The sequence below is a fragment of the Zophobas morio genome, unplaced genomic scaffold (genome assembly GCF_036711695.1).
Source record: "Zophobas morio isolate AGI-343-1 ecotype UQ-CSIRO unplaced genomic scaffold, CSIRO_AGI_Zmor_V1 ptg000110l, whole genome shotgun sequence".
In the NCBI taxonomy this organism is placed as follows: domain Eukaryota; kingdom Metazoa; phylum Arthropoda; class Insecta; order Coleoptera; family Tenebrionidae; genus Zophobas; species Zophobas morio.
Genome location: NW_026972215.1, coordinates 103,870 through 129,112, shown reverse-complemented (window position 1 = coordinate 129,112; position 25,243 = coordinate 103,870). Strand labels below are relative to the sequence as shown.

Below are 25,243 nucleotides of genomic sequence, written 5' to 3'. Positions count from 1 at the left end.
ATCACCGCAAGCACGTATTTAGACATCATTGAGAATGACCTAACCAGGATATGGGATTGATATGGCCTTAGTCTTGGTGAAATGGTTTTTTAGCAGGATGATGCCCCATGTCACAATGCACTACCGGTGCGATCATGGCTCCATTTACAGTCGTTCCAAGTGCTAGACTGGCCTTCGCAATCTCCTGATCTCAACCCCATTGAGCATGCATGGGGAACCTTGCAGAGCAAATTGGAATCATACGAATCAGTTCCTGCTTTCTTGGACGAGCTTTTGACTCGTGTACAATCAGAATGGAAAAATAAAACACCGGATCAATACTACAATCTGATTGTGAGTATGCCAAAGAGGATACAAGCAATGATTCCGACAAAAGGGTCTGCACTCATTAAACCTCGTTTATTAAAATAAATTTTTTCTACGTGCAACATTTGTTTCTATAATTTTTCAACTTTAAATGCTCATATCTTTTCTAATATTAAACCAATTTTAGATCAAGTTTTTACAGAATGTAGCTAGAACATAGAATTTAGTGTGTATAAATTTTAAAGTAATCCATTAACTTATTGAAAAGTTATTCTTCATTAAATGAAGCAAAACATGGAAACAATTTGCACGATAGTGTAAAACATCGCTTGTTGTGAAAGGAAAGTTTGCTTTTGGCATAAAGTAAAGGATAGTTTGAAAACCGCTGCCTCGACCTTCGCTGCGATATTATTTACCTGCGGCCACCACGGGAGTTTATTACCCACGAATGCTTTCCAGGTTTTTCGCTTGGTACGAAATATAGTGTGTTCCTTTGTGTTGAACAGGAGCTTGCTCTTTTCCGCGCTGGTAATAATTTTTTAACGAAGACACTAGTTGGCAAACCTCACTTGGTAGTACTGCAGAAGCTGTCTCAGTGTAAGGCTTGTGAGTTTGACGAGTAAATCGTAGTTTTACATGCGTATAAGGTAAGCGCTGCGTGTGGTGGGCACGTCGAGAGCTTCAAGACAAAGAGTGGGAATGAAAATTCCTTGTGAGAGAGCAGCTTTTAGTAGTGTTAGGTGTGAGTGTACATTACCTACACAAGTATTAAAAATACGGCCCTTAAGCAGCCCTTAAGGTAGAATTCGATTACGTCAAAGGAACACAGCCATGGTTCGCGCTTTATAAAGGAAGCTCTCTTGACAAATAATAAAAAGTTTTTTTTACTTTTTTTTCAACGAGTAGGAGGAAATGTGTGATGTATGGATACTCCGATATAGACTTGCCGTGGTCACTAGTAATAACTTAATTAATATCTTCTTTTCGAGGCAAAGCTCATGTGGGCCAATATCGAAGTATTTAATAAGTTGATAAAGTTAATTTTAATTATTTTAAATAATATATTAAATGTTGTTAATTAATTCATTTATCATTTTATATCGTTTTTTTATTGGTAGTTATTACTTTATACGTTTATCAGTAGAAGACAACGAACGAAAACAACTATTGCTCATCTATTGGAGCAACTATACTTATTTTCTTTACACGTGCGCACTGTATAGAAATATTCTTAAGAATAATTCTTTTAACAATTTGCTTATTTTTGTGCATTTAATTATAAATGTCTCGACCAGAACACACAGCACCTCCTGAATTGGTTTTTTTTTAAAAAATTCTTTTAACTTAGAGTTTTCTTGAAAAAAAAAACCTTTAAACTATACAGTTATTAATTAGTTTTATTTTTATTTTAAATAAGTCAAGCGTAAGAGTATTCAAGCTCATAAAGAATTTAACTAGTTGTACACTGCACCTATTAACTTTATTTCATACTATTATCAAATATATAATATAATAATTACTTAAGTATTTTCTTTATAGTATTACAATGAAAGAGAAGCTTCTAAGTATCAGCAGAACTCTAGAATGAGAGAAATACAAACCGTTTTAACAAGAAGAGCTTTAGAATTATTATGTCTACCAGATCGTGTAAATTTATTTATTTAGTAATTAGTAAATTTGTATTTAAAAAAAAATTAGTTGAAGTAAATTATATTTTACTTCATAAGTAACTTTATTTTTTTTTTGTTTTAGATATTTTGATAATTACTATTATGTCAAAGTTGGTCAGATATCACTTTTAGAACTGTATTTTATTATGAATGAACTTTTTTGGTTTAAAGTTTTATAAATTTATCTGTTCAGAATTAATTTAAAAGTTATTACATTTTAATTTTTTTTTATTGTTTTATTCATTATTGTTATTATGAAAGTTTATAGTTTTATATTGAAATAAATTTTATATAGAAAAATTATTTTTTTTTACGAATTTAAATTTAAATTTTTTAGAATTGCATTATTTTCTATTTTCTTTTTAATTTTTATTTTAGAATAAAAGATTTAATTAATTCATTTACATTTATAGTTTTTATGAATTAAATAATAATAACAAATTATGTATATGTATACTTTTAAAAATATTTAAATATAAAAGTTAATGCTTTTTATTGGTTATAAGACTTTATATCTTTATATATTTGCTTTCGTTAATATAATTTTAGTTTCTATCAAACTAATTTCCTTTACTATCATCACATTATTATGAAAGTAGGATTATTTTTAGGGACACTATTTATATTTTTAAAGTATTTGTAATAATTTGCAGCCTAAATTTAAAAATAATAAAAAAAGTTTTCCATTACAGATGTAATTGAAAAGTAGACCGTATTGAATTTAAAGTATTTTGAATTCTTGAAATATTTTTTTGTAGATGATCAAAGTTTTATTAAATAAGGAAACAATTTAAAAATTTTAGACGTATCAGGCTATTACGTGTATTTTATCAGTAATTTGTATACTTTTAATATATGGCGGAGAAGTCATGCTTTTTATTGGATATTGGTTGCGGCACTGGAATTAGTGGAGAAGAAATTTCAGCGCAAGGCCACTATTGGACCGGCATCGATATCAGTCCTCACATGTTGAGTACTTCTTTTCGTTTCATTTGCTGTTTTAATTTGTATCTGTTGACTATTTTTCATTATTATGGCCACTACAATTTCTTTGTATTCTAAGTTTATGGGCTGTTTATTTATTACTATTTAAACTTTTCATTGTTGTTTATTGTTTTATTGGCTGCATATTATTGCTTTTAGCGTTCCATTTTTATGGGCTGTTCTGCTTATGAGTGCGTTGAATTCTACTATACTGTCGTTAATAATTAATTTAATTGGCAGCTGCCTGCTTATACCAAATATTTTATTGTTATATAATTAATTTTTTAATTGGCTACTTCTTTTCAAATTTACGGGAATTTTTCATTTTTAACGCATGCCTATATATATTTTTTTGTTTAACATTATTTGCATCGAATATAGTTTTTATTATATATTTTCCTTGACTTTTCAAAACCCTGTTTATATTTATTTTTATTGGCTGCTTTCGTTTTATAAAATATTTTACGAGCTTATTCCAAGTTATTATTACTGAAGCTTTATTTTTTGTGTTAATATTTTTTTAACTGGACTAATAAATAAAAGTAAAAATAAACTTTTTACACTTAAGAGTTTAAAGTTTTTTGCTACAATAATAATTATATTAATAGTAATAATAATAATAATATAATTTAGACGTTGCGCTTGAGCAAGGAGTTGAGGGTGATCTTTTTTGGCGGGATATGGGCCAAGGCCTTAATTTTCGTGCCGGAACTTTTGACGGCGCGTTGAGGCATGAATTATAATGAAATTTTTTGATTATTTTTATTTTTTAATGACTTTTATTTTTTTTTGGTGGTTAAACTTTTTCATATTTAAAGTTAAACAAATTATAGTATTTCGGCTCTTCAGTGGCTTTGTAACGCCGATAGAAAGTCTCATAATCCAATCAAACGATTAAATTGTTTTTTTCAAAGTCTATATAAAGTATTATCAAGAGGCTCAAGAGGTATTATTATTATTATAATAAAGTATAGTTTAAAAAAATTAATATTTTGAAAGTTTAATAAAAGTTAAGCAAATAAATATTCATTTTTATAATTTATAATGTTATTGACCGAGTGATGTCAGCTTGTTACTATAAACCAATCAAAGGAGGGTATCGTGGTAGTATTTATTTTTCAGTTTTTGGTTTTGATTTTATTTGATCCCGATAACCCTTATTTGGTTTATTTTTTGGAATTTATTAATATTGGTACCGATAGTTAATTCAAGTAGTTTTTTATAACTATTTTAGCGCCGATTGCTTATAAATTAGTTTTTTATTATTCGAAATTTACTAGTAAGAGTTATTCATTGGCATTATGTATTTTATTAAAGGGTCTAATTATTAACGAATTATTATTTATTTTAATTTTTATTTTAAAGAAGAAATCTGGTTATATAAATTATTCGCGACTTATTTTAAAATGTAATTGATAAGAATATGTATTATTTATTTATTATAATAATTGTAGTATTCAAAGAATTATGTCATTTTATGGACGTCACTAACCTTTTATCGGTTCATTCATTATTATTGAATTTTTTTATTAAACTTTTTTAAAAAAAATGAAATTTTTGAAATTTTATACTTTAATAGTTAAAAGATATATATTATTTTATATTAATTATTTATTGAATATTCTATTATATTTTATTAATTTTTATAATTTATATATATAAAAAATTAATATACATTATTAATGACATTAATAATTATAATATCATTAATAATAATAGCTGTACTACAGTTTTATCCTGAAACGGCTGAACAAATGAATTTAATAATTCAAAGTGCGCTTCGCGCTGGCTTTGGCGGAGGAACGGTTGTAGATTACCCCAACAGCTCTAAGGCAAAAAAGTTAGTGTATTTTTATTATATGTTTTTTTTATAACGAGTTTGCGTTGTCATTCAGATTTATTATTTTTATTTTTATTATAATTTTAAAAGTGTTTTTGCTATCATTTATTATTTTTTCTATTTTAATACTGAAATACTTTAATCTTTTGTTATATTATTCGAACGGTATTATTTTATTAAACTTATTATAATTTTTATATGTGTTTGTTATACTTTTTCACGACTTAGTATTATATTATATAATTTTTTTATATATATTATAATATTGAATTAAAGTTTATAGTGATTTTCATGTTTTACATAATAATACTAATTAGGAAATTAAAATATAAGTAAAAATGAAATTTTTTTTATATATATATAAAAAATTATTCAGAAATTTACAATATAATAAGTATATTTACATAAAAAATTGTTTACTTTAAATTATTTTTATTATATGATTTAATAGTAATAATTATTTCATTTTATTCTACATTATATTTTTGTCAAGAAAAATATACTAACATTTTTTTAATAGTTAAGTTTGTATTAAAAAAGTTTTATTAAGTTTTTAGAATTGTTATAAACGATTATATGTTGTATTATTAATAAGAATTCGAAATAATAATAAAAATAATAAATTTTATGATGACTTCTTTTACAAAATTTTTTTTGTTAAGCATTATAAAGTTTTTAGAAATTACATAAAACATTTAATTTTATTTTATAGCAGAAAATTTGTTTTAAATATAAAATATTAGTAATAACAATTTTTATAAGGAAATTTTGTATTAGTAAAGTTCCATTTGTTAAATATATATAATAAGTATTAAAAAGCTTTTAGAAAATATAAAACTTTAATAATATTAAAAAATTTTATATATTTTTAATAATAATATATATTTGATAATAATAATACTACTTTTTACATAAAAAAAAAAATTTTTTTTTAAGGCATAAGGCGTACGAGGGTTTTTATGAGTATAATTTTTTTAATATTCAATACATTAATATTATAGGTGTATGAGAACTTTTTATTAATTATATTAATAAAGAGCCATAAAAAATATTTTCTATAAAGCATTCAAATTATTATGAAAATTGACAACTTTTTGTATATGTAAATAATAATAACAATATATAAAAAAGTATATAAAAATAATAAAATTTATTTAAATAATATATTTAATAATATATAATAATAATATTTATACAAAAATAATAAAATATAATATCAATATTTCTATATACTAAAAAATAAAGTTGTTATCATTGTGGTAATAAAATATATTTTATTTACATTTAAAAAAGTGTTTTGCAATTTTTTAGGCATCTAAATATTTTTATGAAAATTTTATTGGAATTATAATGAAATATTAAAAAAATTGTTAAATAATAAAGGATTACAAGTAAATATAAATAGTAATGAAATAAAAAATATAATTATTGTATTATTTAGAAAAATTTTAATTATTTTAGTGCAAGTTAAGCAATTTTTATGAATATAATATCTTTTTATATAATGAAAGAAATGTAGAAACCCTTTTTTGCTTTTTTATAGTTCTTTTATTATTTATTAAATAGAAAAGTTACTAACTTCTTTTAAATATTATAAGGTATTATAGAGTTTTAGAATGATATTTTTAAAATTTTTTTTTAAATTAGAATATATCTTGTCCTTATTTGCGGTCCTGAAACTGTATTGCTGCCGCATGTGGAAGGCCTCATGGATTCAAGCGTTTCTTATTTGGCGTAATTTAATAATTTTTTTTTCAAAAAAAGTTCATTATTTTTATGCATTATTTGGGGGTTTTTTTTAGGCGCCATTAAATTTGGCTCATAACCGCTATTTATTACAATTCCTTTATTTTTTGATTGTCAACTAGTGTTTCCTGTTATTATTATAGTGAATATTTAGAAATAATTACGTTTATACAAGTAAATTATTAATAATAATTAAAAAAAAAATAATTTTTATATATAAATTTTTGGCGGGGATTTTATGTATTTTTTTTTAATTTATTTCGGCGCCAGTTACTAATTATCGTCAGAATTAGAATTTATTAATTTTTATTATTATTTTTTTACTATGAATTTAATACGTAATTATTCTATTTTAAAATTTTTACCAAATATTTTAGTTTTCTATATACTTTTGGTTTTGTTAATTCTTTCAAATTTTATATGAATTGTTCTGCGCTACTCCTCATGGCTGACTCTCATGTGGCGCTTCTGTGCTTAATAAGATGTGTTTTTTTACATCTAAGTTTATGGGCTTCTTTTTCATTATAAAATTTGTATGATTGGCTAATGAAAAGAGTTACATTTTTCTTAGCCAATGGTATGTAATTATTATATCATAATTATAATACTTAATGTGTTTATTTTTTTGTTTTTGTCGGCGTTGCAATATTTCTATCTTTTTTATTTATTATCAAATATATTTTTATTTATATTTGAGTATATTAACTTTAAAAAAAAATTTATATGAACAATATATATTACAGTAATATTGAAAATAGTCTAAAGGCGCTGTAGTTTTTTATTTAATTTCAATTTTTTTGTTGAGTAGTGAAGTTTTTTACTAATATTCTTTATCAATAACATTTTCTTGTTTATTTTTTTTATTTATATTTTTTGTTTTATAAGTTTAAATATAATAAAAATTTACTTTTTTATAGTATAAAACTACATTATAGTATAGAATATATTGCGAATTAAAAAGTAAATTATTTACATACAATTTTTTGTTAATATTATCTTTATTTATACAAGTTTAAAAACTTTTAAATTTTTTCTTAGTCTTATTTATATTTTTTATACTTTTTCAATTATCTTTCTGTTATTTATGTTTTTATTGGGTAATCGGTTTTTATTACATAATAATCTCTTTATGTACTTATATTAATATATATTTTAACTTTTTAGCTTTGAAAAATAGCTTGTATAAAATGATTATTAAAATTTTAGTAAAGTTCTATTGATGACGCGAATTTTTTTTTAAAAGAAAAATGGAAATATTTTTTATAATATTATTGGTGTATTTGCTAAACAGGAGTAAAAAAGCGAAGCGAACAGCTAAAGGGCAGCGCATCACGTTAAAAGAATTCATTCGTCGCAAAAAGGAGCGCCAAAGAAAACAAGGCCGGATTGCTGTCCGCCCTGATTCCAAATATTCCGGCAGGAAACGACGCGTAAAGTGGTAGCATGGAAAAACAAATCCCTTTTATTGGATTGCAAGATTTACCCACGTGGTTATTCAATGACATTGCATTTTTCATGAACTGCAACGAAGCCGCGCTCTATTTAGATTTATAAAGTTTGTTAAAGCTAACTTTTTGTATTTTATTAAAATGCTTCATATTTGTTATGATGAAAATATTTATAATAATAGTATTTAATAAAATAACGAATAACAATTAGATGACAATGATATTCAGCACGTGCAATACATGTACTCGGAGCACGTGTTCTTTTGTAAAAAAAGTTGATTCGTTACAATTGCTTGGCTAATCATTTGAGTTATAAAAAATATAAATACATGTGTACAGTGACAGGTAGCCTTTTGTCAAAGTTTAGTCTAATACCTCTAATTATTTAGAATCGGTTTATTACTACCTACCAGTTTAAGGTAACACTCAAAAAAGGAGGAAAGCATAGTTTGTGTTTTACCGCTGTAGTCGGTGGAGGTAACCCACATGGGAAGGAACGAATCAAGCGAAGCCAGCACGGCTCCGCCAATCCAGACGCTGTTATTTCGGTCTGCGGGTGCGTACAGGTTTACCTAAGATTATTAAAGTAATAAAGTATATTTATTAATTTGTTATTGTTTTTGTTATATTTAAAAAGCATATGAAAGTATATCATAAAAGAATTACTGGTTTGAGGGGAAATGATTGAAATATAATAATTTAGTTGTAAAATAAGAGATAGATTTAGCATCACTTATTATACGTAATAAGTATTATAATTTGTATATTAAACGAATGTGTGACAAAAAAAATAATTGGACCGTTTTTTCAAATTTTTTTTATATTTGTTAAATATATTACTTTTGCAAATATTAAAAAGATTTCTATTTAATAAGTATCCTAAATGTTATATAATAGCCACACGTATGTAACTGGTCCCACTTTACAGGCTATTTGTGTATCTCAAAGCAGTAGCACACTGGCTTATGTAATTTTGCCAGTAACTTAATAATACTTTTTTTTAAGGCGTATAATATTTTAATTTTTTTAAAAAGTACCTGTTTATAGCTTATCAAGCTCTTTTAATGGCCATCAAAACATTAAATGGTACCTTTAATAGTTGGTTGACATTTTTACACTATTTTGCACAGTACCAACTTTATATATCAAGAGCAATTTTTTTTATGAATTTATTAGTGGCCTTACTGGGTTGCTTTTAGTTTATTATGGCAGATAATATATAATGTTGCTGTTTTCGTTTTATAAAAAAGGCCTACGAATTCCATTAATATGGTTCGTTTATTTCATTGCGTCAATATTTTAATGATAACGCATCTCTATGAGGCTTTCAACAGCAGAATTATATTTTATACTATAATAGTAAAAAATAGTTACAAATCTAAAAGCATTGTAATATTTTCAAATGCGCAATGAAAATTGTATATAATCCCTTATTATTACTTTTAAGTTAAAAAGGAGTTAAAAAAAAATCATTATGAATATTTTAAACAGTGCAATCGGGCGGAGCCAATAAGGAAAGTTCTTTAGTAAGTCGTTCTTGGAGGCCTGGAGTCATCGTGGTGCCTCCAGAAAGCACAATATTCGCGTACATGTCTCTTCATTGTTTTATAGGTTTTGAGAAAAAGAGTTTATAATTCTTATTTATATATTTATTATTATTATTACTTGCGAATCTCGTTGTCGCACTTAAATATTGACTTGTACGTGAGCTCGTGAATTCCCGAATCTTCCATGCCGACTAAACTGGGTTTAAAGAGGGCCTCTGTGCATCGAAATGATTCGGAACCAACATAGATGACCTACCAAAAAAAAATTATTAGTTACATGGTGCCAACAATTTTACTGTCTACCAAAAAAATTACAGGCCTTGTGACATAATTAATATACTTTATAAAACGAATCGGATCAAATTGTATTCAGTAAAAAGCTTGCATTCTTGGGTTAACCAATAAGTAACGCGGTAAATAGCGTGGAGCCAATTTGGCTTTTTTTAATATTTTGGCATATGAAGTATAGATTTTGATTTATAACAAAATTATGGTAAGTGGACATAACATTATTATTATATGAATAATATTAGAAAGTAAAAAAATAAAAAATTTGTAATTCAGAATCATCAGAAGATCTTGGTAGTTTAAATCTGATAATATTTTGTACGCCAAAAAATATTCAAAAAACGTAATGAAAAATAGTATATTAAGTATTTAAGTGTCTAAAATTGTATTATAAATTTATAATCTTTTAAAAAATGTATAAGTTTTATAACAAGGAAATTTGTTACGGCTTTTATAAATAATAATAATAAAAATAAATAAATAAATAAAAAAGCAGAAGAAATATTAGGAAATAGAAAAATGGGTATTAATAAAGGAAAGTTTAAAGAAAATAGTGTAGAGTTTCAAACTCTTTTAAATAATAATAACAATAAACTTTAAAAAAAAGCATTCTTTAATATTATATTAACAATATAAAAATAAAGCTCAACATTATATTTTCTAAACTTTTTAATAATAACTGAAAATAAAAATTTTATTAAAAAAATAGTTGATGCGATACAAAGAGTCATTACAGTTATCACAAAAGGAATTATTTAATAATAAAAAATTAGCGCGCTATAGAAATTGATTCATTATTTCTGTGAACTTCATCAATATTACTAATAAAATTTAACTATTTATTAATTTTTAGAGTATAATTTTTATAAAACATCAAAAGAAATAATGAAATTAGAATTGGCGTTAAACAGATAATAATTAAAATTAAAAAGCTCATTAGTTTTACTCTATAATTCATTAAAATTACTGAAATTCTTTGCTATTTTATAATTGTTAATACAGCTTATTAATGAATATTTCAAAACATACAAAATAAGTGGCGCCAAAAAAGTTCATTTTAACTGTATAAAATATTTTGCTATACATAATTTTTGAATAACCTCAAACATATTATGAAAATTATCTGAAATAAATTTAAAGCTAGAACTTATATGACAAATTTTAAGTGCCCACAAAAAATCTTTTATTGTTACTTTAAAATTCGTGTATTAATAGCTTATTTACAACTCAACGAAAGAAGAGTTTAATTTTTAATGAATATTTAAAAATTTATGAATTTTAATGAAATTTTATTTATAAAAAATATTCACAACAATTGAAGTTTCCAGAAAACTACTAAAAATTTTATTAAAAGCTTCATCATAATTTGAGGGTATATCTGTACAGCTAAAAAGTTTTTATTATAGTTAATTATTGTTATTGTTTAAATATTTACTTTTATAGTCTAATACAGTTTTCATAATCATATTCTTATTTATTAAATAATTTATTTCTGTATTATTTATAATATGTAACTTATTTTTATTTTGTTTTTAATAATTCAGTTTTTATAATTTTTAACATTATGATTTATTACTAATATGTATTCATTATTTTTAGTAAACTATTCACCGCGCCATTAACCAGTATTAATTACCTGGCCGTCTGGTAGCGTATAGGAATCATCAGCAATACTGTCTCGTTCTTCATTGGCCAGTTCTTCTTCATAGTTAAATGCCTTAAAAGTTTATAAAAAGGTTCATTTTGGGGCAATTTTGTCTTATTTTTCTAAATTCATTAATTTTTATTATATTTATAAAAGTTCGAAAAATTATAAATAACAATAAGAAATACATTTATTCATTAAAAAAAGTGAAATATTTCCAAGAAATAATTTGAAATTATTATAATGACAATACACTAAAAAACCAAAGTCGCAAATAGAATAGCGTAAAACTTTTTTATAGTAAATACAATAATTTTTTAATATAATATATAATAGTTATGAAACTAGTATAGTACAACATATCGAATAAAAAATTATAACAGGTATGTAGAATTTTAATGAAGAAAAAAATAAAAAACTTTTTATATATTAAAATATAAAATGAAAGTTATACTTTTTTACAATAAATACAATTTCATAAAAAAAAAAAATTGTAAAACAAGGAACCCCAAAAAGTTTACAAACTTTTTATTCACTAAAAAATGTCTTTTTTTACATAACTTTTTTTTGAATTAATAATATTAATAAACTTTTTATGGCAAATAAAAAAATTTATTTATTTAATATCAAATAATAAATATTTGTAATATTACAAAAATGTTAATGATTAAAATTATAAAAACTTTTATTAATATTAGAAAAGTTTATTTTTCAAAATTAAAATAATAATAATTTCTGATAAACTTTTTAAATTTATAAAAAATAGTTATTTTTCCTTAATATATATAATTGTAATGTAAATATTTTAAGAACTAAAAAAAAAATTAGATAACGAATAACAAATATTTTAATACATATATTCAAATTATTTAGTGGAGTGCCAAAAACTTCTCAACTTTTTTTTATTAGGAATTTTTATTACTACTAACGAAGTTCCTCAACAATTTTTTTAATTGCGTTTACAAACTTTTAAAGATTTTTTGTAGTAATAAAATAAAATATTTATTAGTCAGTAAAAATAATAAAAATAATAAATTTATCCAAATATTAAAGGCAAACTTTTATAATATCAAAAAACACAAAACAAATGATATCATTGGCGGATCGTGGAATATCAAATATGTGATTGGAGACAGCTTTTCATCTGAGTACCAATCAATTTTTTTAAAGAAAAAAGAAACCACATAAGAAAGTTTTTCTTTTATGTCGCGAACTATTTCTCTTTCAGCAGTTGTAGTGAACTGATAGCTGAAACAGATATTAAAATAAATACTTTCGTATATTCTCATATTCGGTTTATAAAATAAATAAAAATAAAAAGTTAATATAATAATAAAAGTAAGGAGAAGAAGAATTTAATATATAAAAACTTTAAACAATAAAATTATTATAAATATTAATATACAAAAATAAAATAAAAATAAATAATATAATAAATAGAAAATTCTATAAATAATAAAATATAAACTATTTTATTGTATAAAATATTAAAAAAGAATAATAAAAAATATATAAAAAGTATAAAGTAAACATCAAAAAATTTAAAATAAATGAAATAAAAATATTAATAAGTAAAAAATAACAAAAGAATGCAAAAAAAAGTTTAATACACACAATATAAAATAAATAAATACAACAAAAATTTTTATAAATAATAAAAAACGTTAATGAACAAATAATAATTAACAATAAAAGCAATAAATATATAAGAAAAAATAGTAAATAATAATTAGTATTAAATAAAAATAAATAAAAAAGTTGATAACACAAAAAAAGATGAAATATTGGATAATAAAAAAATAAAAGAAATAGAAAACAAATTATTTACAGAAATAAAATATTTAAAATTAGTATAAGCAGTTTTAATAAATATTTATATAAATACGAAAGTAAAGTAAAATAATATAAAAAATGTCAGGTTTGTAAATATTATTATAAATATATAATTTTTATATTTTATGTTATTATTATTTAATAAGAATAAATAATTCTTTATTATTTCGTATATTTGAAGAAATTTATTTACTTTACAGTTAAAAATATCTTTATATTTATTTATTATTTTTCTCTCTTTAACATAAATTCTATCATTAATATTATATTTTATATGATATTTATTATTTTATTATTGTTATTCGTTTCTTCAGTATATTATTAATAATATAAATTCTATTATTTTATTGATATTTAAATATAATAGTATATTTAGTGTGAAAATTTCTTTAATATTTATTATAATATTTATATATCAATTTTATTTATTATTATTAGAGTTTATTTATTTTTATTATAACTATATTCTATAGTAGTACAACCTTTATTATTATTCAAGTACACTTCTTTTATTATTTATTATAAGTATTTAATAAAAATACCAACTTATTTTTATTTATTAAAAAAAAAATTCAATAATATTTTATTAAATATATATCATTACTTAAAAGTTTATAAAATAAAAATTATTATTTATTATTATTAATAATAAAATTTTTTACTTGATATTTTTAATTAATTTTTATTCTTTTTAATAAATGTTTTATTAATGCATATTGAAACGTTTCGTTTTCTATAATGTTTAATTATAAGTAATTATAATAATATTTTGTAAAACATAAAATTTTATTTAAAGTTATTACTTATTTATTATTTATATTTATTCAATATAATAAATATATATAAAAGTTTTTAATATGATTGATATTAAAATTTATATATTATTGTTATTATTATTTTATGAAACTTAATAAATTAACAGTATTTTTCCTTTTCCATTATAAATTATGAACTTTTATTTTAATATTTTTATAAAGCTTCATCTATTTTAAATACTTTTTACTAACTTTTATTATATATTAAATAAGTTATTATTTATTATTAATAATAAAATACTTTTTTTCTCTTTACTATTTTTACATTTTACTAAACAAATTATTAAATATTTAACAGGATTTTACATTTTCATAAATTATTATTAAAAGTTGCTATTAAAAAATTAATAAAAGCTAACAATTATTAATATTAAGAAGTTGAAAATAGTATTATAAATTTTTTATTTATTACTAAAATTTATTTTTTTTATTTATTATTTATTGTAAAATTTTAAAAAAATATTATATTCTTTTTTTATTGTGAAAAAGTTTTATTTATATGAATTTTTAAAATCATCGAATTCTATAAAAAATATATAATAGAAGTAAAAAAGAAAATAATATTCAATAAAAATAAAACTATAAATATTTATATATATTATTAAATTTACAGTTATTTGTTTTTATATTTTCTTCACTATATTTAGTATTTTATATTATTTATTATTCATTATAAATTTTGAAGATTTTACATTCTTTCTTTTTTTTTTTGTAAAAGTTATATTTGTTTATATATTTTTATTATAAAATTTCTATATTAATTAAAAGTATTTATTTGCAACTATTATTATTTACCTTCTTATTATATTTTATAATAATATACAGTTTATTTTAAGTTTTATTATAAATAAAATATTCTAATATCCTCATTACTGAATTTTACTAATATCGATATAATTTATTTTATATTATTAACTAAAATATTTTATTAAAAATATGATTATTATAGTTACTTTGTAAGAAGTATAAAAATATTTTTAATCCAATAAATATTTAAATTTAGGTTTAGCTAATATTTATGAAAGACAGAGTAAAACTGTAGTACGTATTCATTATTCTTATAAATTTCATAATAATTCTAAATTTACTTTTATAATAAGTGTGAATTTATATAATCTTTAGTTTTATTACTTTTATAATTTATTATGTTTAAGTAATAAAAATTTTTTAAATTGTTTAGCTTTTCATATATTTTGTATTCGATTTTATTAAAAATTTCATTTTTATAATTATTTAAAATTATTTAATAATAAAATAAAATCTTTTATGAAATATTATAAAAAAAATAAAAAAAAAATATTAATAAAATGAGAAATTTAATAATAATAATCATATTAATAGCGTTAATAACGAACCCTCTTTCGGCTAACAGTCTCACCATTCGCTCTGTGAGATCGCGGCCTGCCAGGTTCATTCTTAGAGAAGAATGTGGAAGCAACCAGCCCTAAAAATAATAAATTTTTGTAAATATCAATAATGATGATGAAGGTAGTAATAAAGAAGAAGAAAAGTTTCATATAACAAGAATGTATAGTTATAAAATGTAAAAATAAAGAAAAGTTTAATATATAGAAAATGTTATGAAACCATAAATTTCGTGATAAAAATATATAAAATACTAATAAACAAATAAATATATAGAAGTTTTACATTATAATAATAATATTGTAAATACATATTATAATAAATAAAATATTTAAAGTCATAAAAAATGTTTAACAAATTTTCATTAAAATTTATAATAATAAGAAATAAAGTTTGAGAGTGATTCTTAAAAAATATATAGAAGCTGAACACTTTATCAATAATTATTATAACGTATTTATTTTTTGCTTTAAACATAATAAGTAAAATATTTAAAAAAAAGTTTTATAAAAGTTTTAAATAAAAGTGATTTTTAAAAAAATATGAAATTATTAATAAAAATCAAATCCTTTTATAATTATTTTAACGTATTTTTGTTACTTTAAACATAATAACAAGTAAAATAAATCTAATATATACAAATGAGGTTTAATAAAGTTAATATTTACTATAAAAAAAAATCAAATGTAAAATAATAAATTTTGATATTAAAAATAATAAAAGTTTTATAAAAGTGAATAATTATAATTATAAATACTTATGCATTTTTTAAAAAACTTCATATTTATAATAGTAATAATAAAATTAATGTAATAAAATAGTTTTAAATTTATAATACCATTTAATAATAAATATTAGAATAATAAAAAATATTAAAAATATAAGAAATAGAATAAAAAAATATAAACAAATAAAGACATTAAGTAAATAAATAAATATATTTATAATAAAAAGAAATTAAAAAACTTTAAAAATATAGATAATCAGTAATTATTATAATAAAAACAAAATAAATAATGAATTTTTTTCAAGTATTATAAAAATATTAAAATTTTTTTATTTAAAATATATTAAGACCAAAAAAAATGAAAATATTTTAAATAGTATTAAAAAAATATAAGAACTTTTATTATTATTTTTACAGAAAATAGAAAGACTAATAACAAAAAATGCTTATAAATGTGATATTTACAAAAAAAAACTTTATTATTCTACTTATAAATAATAAAAAAGTTTCCTTATCTATTTTAAAAATTTGTAAAATAATAATTTTATATAAAAATAAAAACTATTTATTATCATTATTTGTAAATTTATAATAAATATTATTATTACAAGAAAACAAAAAGTATAAAACTTTTATATTTACTACTATTAATAATTACAAATATGTAAAAAATACAAATAAGATATATAATATGATACAAATAAAAATATTATCAATGTACTTAAAAAAGAAAAAATATTTTAATTAAGTTTTTACAATTAAAATTTACTATTATTATTTTATTATTATTACTTCATTATCATTTATTATTTTTAGAAATAATAAATTTTATAATAAACAATAAAACTGTTTATAAATATAAAAAAGTTATTAAAATACTATAAAAACATTCAATATTAATTATTATTAATAAAATATTATTTTTATTAAAAAATTAAAATATATGTATTATAAAAATAGTAATAGAAAAGATATGAAAATAACTAATAAATATATAAATAATAATATAATAAGATGTAATGAATAATAAATGTAAAGTAAAATATGAAAAGTAAAATTATGAAAAAATTAAGAAAGTTATAAAAAAAGAATAATAAATAGAAAAATTAAACAATTATGAGAAAAAGAAAATTACTATAAAATGAAAATAAAAATAATAAAAATATATTCATGTATAAATATAGTAAAATAATAAACTAAATATATTTGTATTAAAATTCTAAAGAAAGAAAAAGGAATGAAAATAATAGTAATAATAAATCTATTTATAATGATATATAAAGAAAAAAAGGAAATCATTATAAAAAAATAATAATGAAATTTCTTTATATATATAAAAAAATAATAACAAAGGAGAACGTTGAAAACAGTGGCAGTGTGAGTCACGCCGTCGCCAATATCAACCACAAGCCCACTCGTGCGCCCGCAAGCATACAAGGAAAGTAATGCCTATTAATAAATAGTAAATAATAATAAATAATATTTATAATAATAATATTTAATAACTATAGTAATAATAATAATAAATGTACTAATTTGTTTATTGTTACAATATAATCTTTTTTGCTTTATAATTTCCTCAACAGTTTTTTACAAACTTTAATTACTCAATAATAACACTATTTGTACTTTTAATAATAATCATAATCATAAGAATGGGACCTGCATAGATATGAACAGCCCCGGCACTCCATATTTTTCAAACATAATTTCCGCCATTTTTTCTCTGTTATTTTTTGGGTTATTTACTGCTTCCGTGCTGATAATAATAATAATTAATAATAGTAATAGTAATAATAATAATAATAATAATAATAATCAAAAGTACAGCATGACCGGATGCTCTTCCGGATTGGTCCGCAGTTGGTCGTAAAAACAATGATCCCAAATGAGCTCCATGTCGCTCCAGTTCGTGATAACACCGTGCTCTTATTATTATTATTATTGTTACTATTACTATTATTAATTTTTATTATGATTATTATTATTATTAAAAAGTATCAAAAGCTGAAAGCAGCGGCAGTTATAAATTTTTCAAAGTCATAAAAAAGAACCAATAGGGTATTCTATTTTAAGAATTCCTCTTTTTGATTGGGCTGCATCCCCGACATAGCGATCTTTTACTAAAAGCTAAGCAAATAAAAATGATGAAATATTTTTTATATCAATACTTTACAAAAAGTATTTATTATAAAAGTTTAAAGCTAAAATATTTCTTAATGGTATTTAAAAGTGTAAACTTTAAAAAAGAATTTATTAAAGTTATTAGAAATAATAAAATATATATATAAAATTTTTTATTAGAAAGAAAAGTAAAGTTTCTTATAGTATGAAACATAATAATATATAAAAAAGTTTTAAGTTTCAGTATAAAAAAGAAGAATAAAATATATAAGTGAAAATTTTACAATAAAAATAAGAAACTTTGATAAATATTAAAAAAAGTTATCAAGTTTTAATATAGAATAATTATAAAAATATAAAAGTTGTGGTTTTATAATGATATAAAAACATGTAAAACTTTATAATAACAATAAAAATAACATTTACAGTAAAGTTATATATATATAATAAAAATAAAAACTTATAAAGAATATCAAGTTTAAGTTTTATTATATAATAAATATAATATAATTAATGCTTTATTATTATTTATTATTACTACTGTTATAAATTTTATTAGGAATATTCTTTAAATTTATTAATTACTTATAAAATATTATTTTTATTATAATACTTCAATTTTTTTATATTATTATATATTTTTTTATTAATATTTATTCTGTTTATTTATTTTTTATTATTTTTATTATGATATTGATAATTTAGTGTACATTCTGTATAAATTTTTTTTTCATATTTTTTGATTTATTTGTTATATTAATTACTTTTTTTAAAATAATAATAATTTAATATTTTTAACATTATTTTAAAATTTTCAAGTTTACTAAAAAGTATCTAACTTTGTGGTATTAATAATAAAAATAATATAAAGTTTGAGTTTCATTTAATGAAAAATTTATTTACTTCATAATAATATAATTATTATTCATAAAAAGTTATATAAATAACCAGTAATTATAAGAAGATATGAGTTAAAGTTTTTTCATAAAGAAGATAATAATTTTTGATAATAAAGTTCGCTGTATTTTTAAAATATGGTAAAAGTTTTATAATAAAAATATAATAAATGTAAAACTTACTAATACTTTATATTATAAAAAATTTATAAAAATAATAAAATATCTAAACAAAAGTTTTTGTTTCTTATAAAAAAGTAATAAATTATAATAAAAAGTTGAGTTTTATTCAAATATATAAAAGTTTAGGTAGTATAAAACTTTATAAGTTGTGTTAAGAAAATATAGATATTAATAATAAAATGGTAATGTTTCTTCTCTATAAAAATGTATAAACACTATGAAACTTTAATAAAAATATACAAAAAAAAATTATAAAATGACAATATAAGTAAATATAAAATTTGAGTTATAATTTTTTTTATAAAGTTCGAGTTTTTAATAAAAATATGAATGTTAAAGTTTTATAACAAATAAAAAGTTAATAAAAGTGATAAATTAAAAGAAAAGTTTTCTTTCATATGAAAACTTAGTAATTATAATAATTAAAAGGTCTTTAGTAAAAAAAAAGTTAATAACATTAAATATAATATAAAAAGTTTTTATTTTTAAAAAGAACTTTTTTGTAAAAAAAACATAATAACAAATAAAAAGTTTTATATAGAAAAAATAATATAAGCTTATAATAAAAAAAATCAAAATATAATATATAAAATATTAGTATGAAATATTTTTACTAGTAATAAGTTTATTATATATATAATTATTGTATTTAATAGCAATAAACTTACTAAAATAAAATTTTTATCAAAAAAGTTGATATTAATATAATAAAAAGCATAATAGTTTATATACTTTATTGTTTAACGTTTTTCAATAGTATTAAAATTTATAAAAAACTTAATATAGTAATATTCTTAGTTTTATAAAAATAATTAAAATAAATACACATATAAATTTATATATTACTATATAAATTTTTTTAATAGCAATAAGATGTAGAAAATATTGATAAAACTTATCTAAAGTTTGAATAATAATATAAATTTGCATATTAACATTTTTAAGAATTTTTTCATAATAAAATATTTACCATCGATAGAGTTTGTAAAGTTAACAAAAAAATAAAAAATATATTATATATTATTAAAAAAATTAGAAAAGGAAAATAAAGAAACATATAAATATATTTAAAAGTTTATTAAGAAAACTTTTAAAGTAAAGACAATAATAAAGTTTATTAATAAAACAATATTAATTAATAAAAAGTTTATAAATGTAAAAAATAAGAATGAAATATAAATAAATAATGTTCAAACAAAAAATTGAAGTCCAAAAAAAAAGTAATAAATAAATAAAAGTACAAACATATTATATGAGTTAACCAAAAATTAGAAAAAATACAAAACGAAGTAGAAAATGAAAAAGAAGGCAAAATAATAATAATAATTATACTAAAACTTTAAAGGTTTACCAAAATGCACTTTTATATAAAAAAATAAGTATATATTTAATAAAAATAAAAATAATAGAAATAATAGTAACTTCAGGTGTTATTATTTCTCTATAACGCAGCCGGCCAACCACCGAAGAGAAGCGACAGGTGGGGATTGGAGACGTGCAAAATCTAAATAGTTATAAAAAGCGTTGAAAAAGTTATAAAAATTATTAAAAAATTTATTTTGGCGACCAATTCATAAAACATGAAAAGTAAAAAAATAAAAATAATTCAAGTGTTATAAAGAAAATATATAAATATTTACTACTATACTTTTTTTTTTTTTTAGCAATTAATGAATTTTCATAAAATAAGATAAAAAGTTTTTAAAAAAAATGATTTATCGATCCAATAAAATTTAAGTTATTAAATTTTAGCAAAAAGAGCTTTAAATGAAAAAATTTCGTTATAATATTTGCTTTATAGAATATACATAACTTCCACCAATAAGTTAGACAATAAAACGGTTTTAAAATAGCGATAATCCAAAAGGAAAGTATAATGTTTGAGAATAATTCTTAAAAATAGCGACAATTATAATGAAAAGTAGCTTATCCAATAAAATTTGACATAAATTGTTTAATAATAGTAATAAGAGTACTGAATGTAATAAAAACATAAGAAAAAAATTAGTGATAGGAAAAAATATTCATATAAATATTAAAGAAATGTTCAATAAATATAGGGAACCCAGCTTTGCACACGCCAGAACCGTTGTCAACTACTATCGGACAAGATTCCGGGTTCCAGAAAGGTTTTAGTTGGTTGCTTGGATAAATAGAGTCAGTTTATTATTAAAAGGGTCAGATAAAAGAAGCAAGCAATATTCTATAAGCACAGTTCACACATAGTAAGGAAAATGTAGCACTTGTATAATCAAGTGATTTACAACCTATGGAGATGATAGGCTGTAGGTCTGTCAATGCATGGGTACAGTTTATGGTAGTTTATATAACATTTCTTTATAAATGGTACCCGAATATAATTAGTGTAAACAAATAGGACCAACAATGGTTTAAATATGTAAAAGCATGTAAATATACTTCATAAAACATAGCCATTTACACAGAGGTAGGAAACTGTATCCCATTAACGCGCAAGCAAATAATAACTGGCTCCCTTTTATTAAAGTTTGTTATAATATATTTCACCATTTAAAAAAACCATGAACATGACAACTCGTGATTGGTAGAGTACTGCATACATTACTATTTGAATTTACAGCAACTTAGACAAATGCTGTAGAATCGGAGTTGACGCAGTAAAACTTTTTGTCAACCTTCCAATATAAATTAACTTGGACCAACTAATAACATTTTGACGAAACTTTAGAGCTATTTTGCAACCAACAATAACAATTATTATTTTACTAAAGTTTTTCTTTATAAAAATATTTGTTATTTACTGCGTTTTCCATTAAAAAAGAGAAAGAAACTGCAAGCGAGCTGGAAAATAAAAACTTCTATTAAAACTTACGAGGAAAGAGTGAGATCCACTGGTGCGTTAGTAGCAGTAAAACTTTTTTGAAGCGACATATATTTTGTTAAAAAACTGGAAGAACTAATTTATAAATCTATTTAAGTACTATGAAGACTCTACAAAGTCTTCAGTCGACTGAGAAGAATAAGTAGAGGTTGCAGGAGTTTCTCTGGAATAAATATTCATGATTATTACAATAATATCAATAATAGCAGTAATGATAATACGAGTAGATGTTTTCGGTAGAAAGTTCGCTTCTGTATTATAAAAAGAAAAATATTAAAATTACTGTAAATTCATTCCCTTATAAACTTACAAAAGTTTCTGTCGCTCTTCTCTAATCTGAATAAGAAATATTATTTAATAATACAATAAATAAAGTGAAAATGAAACTTTTTTTAATTCTATTAAAAGTGTTGCTTCTCTTTCTGTTAATTCCTGAAGGTGCTTTTGCTTTAAAGAATGTTTTTCAGATTCAAGTTTTCTATATAATAAATATTAAATCACGACAAGAAAGTAACAATCTTTCAGCCCACGGACTGGCTAAAAAGCAGTTAAAGTAAAAATAATCGTGTCTATTTTACTTTTTTTCGAACCAAATACTTGTTGCAATTAATGTAAAATTAAAATGGAAGTAACTGGCTAATATTTTTCTTATTTTCTTTGTTTACAAATTGAATGTTACCTTTAAAAAACTAAAATTAAAGTAAAAGTGATATTTATTACTAAGTAAATCTCTTTAAGAACAGAATCATAAAACAATACTTTTTTTCTACTTAGATTGAAATAATTCATAAATGCGGATATAAATAATATTTTATTATTATATAAAATAACAATTTTCTTTCTTTTTGAAGCTTTGCGGCTTCTTCTTGCATTCGAGCAAAGATGGCGTAATCAAGCTCCATCCTTTCTTCCTACGGATCGCGTCAGGATAGACTATTATGCTTGCTTTTCCTATAATACTTGCCACATTCTTTAAGGGAGCATTAAAAACAGTGGGCCTCCCAAACTCCTCAGGATTAGTTTGCAGCAATAAACTTTTCCTTTTATCAACAAGTCCGCGTCCCGTAGAACTTTTTATAAAAAGTAGGCAATAAAAAAATTTACTTAAGAAATAAATATTATATATAAAAATTAACATTAAAAAGTTTATAAATAGTAAAAGAACCAAAATAAACAAAAAGCAGCATATAAGAAAGTACCTTAAAGTCGTTTCCGTCTTTAAACCTCTTTATTAAAAATAATCAATAATAATTTTTAAAAAGTAAATAATAACTGTTAGAAGTTATATTATACTATTTAAGCTTAAGAAACCCCAATAAAAATAATCATATATTCTCTCAAGAGGAGTGAAAGTACTTCATACAGTTTATTAAGTTCATCTTCTATAGCCTTTAATAGCTCTGGCGAAGCCGTTACTTTCGAAGTTTCATCCTCATCCTGAATTTGAAGTAAAAAATATAAAGATGAATAAAATATTTAAAAAAGAAACCTCCGTTTTCGGCTGATCTTCGTTCACTTCATAAATACTAAAAAAATAAATTTAAAAAGGTCCAAAAAATTAATCCAAATAATGAATTAAAGAAAGACTTATTGACTTTAATAATGAAAGTACGATTACTTGAGTGGGGTTGTAATTGAGTCTTCTGTTTTTTTCTTTTTGGACGTTTTCCTTTTATAAAACATTTGCAGCTACTTATTAAAAACTTAAGCATAAACAGTGGCCGAGACGGGGCAAAACTAAACCCTTATGAAAAAAGTCACTGAATATTATAGAATGGGGTTGCTATATTGAGTAGAGTTTCGGGTTTGAAGTAAACTACCATTTCAATAAAAGCGTTTGATAATATTTTTAGAGGCCTCTGCTTTAAATGTTATTAGTAAATAACATAGTCACTTCTCTAATGTTATAAGATTTTCTTTTAGACAAGACCCTTCAAAGACAAGTTCTCGCTATTTAAAAAGCTAGTTTTCTAGTATTTATAAAAGGAGGTATAAGTTTTTTTAAAAAAATTAGAAATAGTATGAGAAATGAATATAGTATTCAGAAAGAAGAGTACTAAAAGATGCCATTAAAGTTCGAAAATTTATTAGATGAATGTAGTTAACAGTAACGTATGTAGTAAAGACGGTATTTTCAAAAAATTTCCATTATTCATATAAGTGAAACTACCAGTAGTTATGAGAATGTCAGGGAAGCGAAAAAACTTAGCAAACTAGTTTTTATACCACGTTAATTACAACTACCTCTTACTATTTTTACTTAATAAATAATAATAATTCTTAATTATTGTGTCTTCAGTTTTCAGTACTTTCCTTATAATTTAAGTAGGTTTTCTTTATAATATAATATATACTGGGAGGACAGGAGCGACGTTAGATCGAACCTCATAATAAGCTTTGTTTTCGGTTTTTCCGTTACGACTTATACTTTAAGAGTCCTTCTGTTTATGTAAAACTAGGGGTTTCACAAAAAAGTTGTGACTTTTTACATAAAAAGTGTTTAAAGGTAGTATTGTATTATTATAAAAAAAAAATCCAAAAAAAAAATGTTACCATAATCTAAGTAATTATCTAGTTAAAATACTATGGTTAAAAACAAAAGATTTTAAAGAGAGTACTGGACCAGAAATTTATACCGTCTTACAAGTTTTGTGTTATAGTATAATACTAAAAGGTGCGATTGCACCCTGAGTGACCCCTTTGTGAAATCTACAGTTAAACATACAGCGCGTCATATATAACATACCCTTCGCGCTCCGCTTAATTCCCTTTTTTTAATCCATAATACGAAATCTATCATTATAGATTTACTATCTTTGTCTGCTCTAAGATTTTACTATTCTTGCAGTAAAGATACACTTCCGTTTAGTTACATTTTTACTTACCCCCCTTTCTTAATATCGTAATAAACAATATTCAGTCAAACTAATTATAGTTTTTGTTGATTCCTCTTTGGTAGATGCCGG

The 25,243-nt window shown here is 21.2% G+C and overlaps 3 protein-coding genes across 3 annotated transcripts; 1 reads left to right on the top strand and 2 right to left on the bottom strand.

The window, feature by feature from the left end:
- The first annotated feature begins 1,588 nt into the window (after positions 1–1,588).
- On the top strand, positions 1,589–8,014 carry LOC135144879 (probable 18S rRNA (guanine-N(7))-methyltransferase). The gene is made up of 8 exons (XM_064077005.1): positions 1,589–1,624; positions 1,846–1,953; positions 2,841–2,949; positions 3,594–3,690; positions 3,794–3,906; positions 4,680–4,800; positions 6,448–6,534; positions 7,838–8,014. The coding sequence occupies exons 1-8, from the start codon at positions 1,589–1,591 to the stop codon at positions 7,986–7,988; spliced, it is 822 nt and encodes a 273-aa protein (XP_063933075.1). The 3' UTR covers positions 7,989–8,014.
- Positions 7,917–22,726, bottom strand: LOC135144880 (actin-like). The gene is made up of 18 exons (XM_064077007.1): positions 22,665–22,726; positions 22,588–22,613; positions 22,499–22,528; positions 22,378–22,440; positions 22,269–22,310; positions 21,483–21,560; positions 20,840–20,921; positions 18,269–18,344; positions 18,043–18,142; positions 17,877–17,973; positions 17,574–17,663; positions 15,478–15,566; positions 12,656–12,722; positions 11,466–11,546; positions 9,660–9,793; positions 9,484–9,589; positions 8,455–8,566; positions 7,917–8,084 (listed from the first exon to the last, which is right to left on the bottom strand). Exons 9-18 carry the CDS (start codon positions 18,111–18,113, stop codon positions 8,038–8,040), a joined length of 894 nt encoding a protein of 297 aa, XP_063933077.1. The 5' UTR covers positions 18,114–18,142; positions 18,269–18,344; positions 20,840–20,921; positions 21,483–21,560; positions 22,269–22,310; positions 22,378–22,440; positions 22,499–22,528; positions 22,588–22,613; positions 22,665–22,726; the 3' UTR covers positions 7,917–8,037.
- Positions 22,727–23,062: 336 nt separating this feature from the next.
- On the bottom strand, positions 23,063–23,979 carry LOC135144885 (uncharacterized). The gene is made up of 6 exons (XM_064077014.1): positions 23,896–23,979; positions 23,767–23,803; positions 23,641–23,714; positions 23,477–23,503; positions 23,238–23,347; positions 23,063–23,184 (listed from the first exon to the last, which is right to left on the bottom strand). Exons 1-6 carry the CDS (start codon positions 23,958–23,960, stop codon positions 23,063–23,065), a joined length of 435 nt encoding a protein of 144 aa, XP_063933084.1. The 5' UTR covers positions 23,961–23,979.
- Between the last annotated feature and the right edge of the window lie 1,264 nt (positions 23,980–25,243).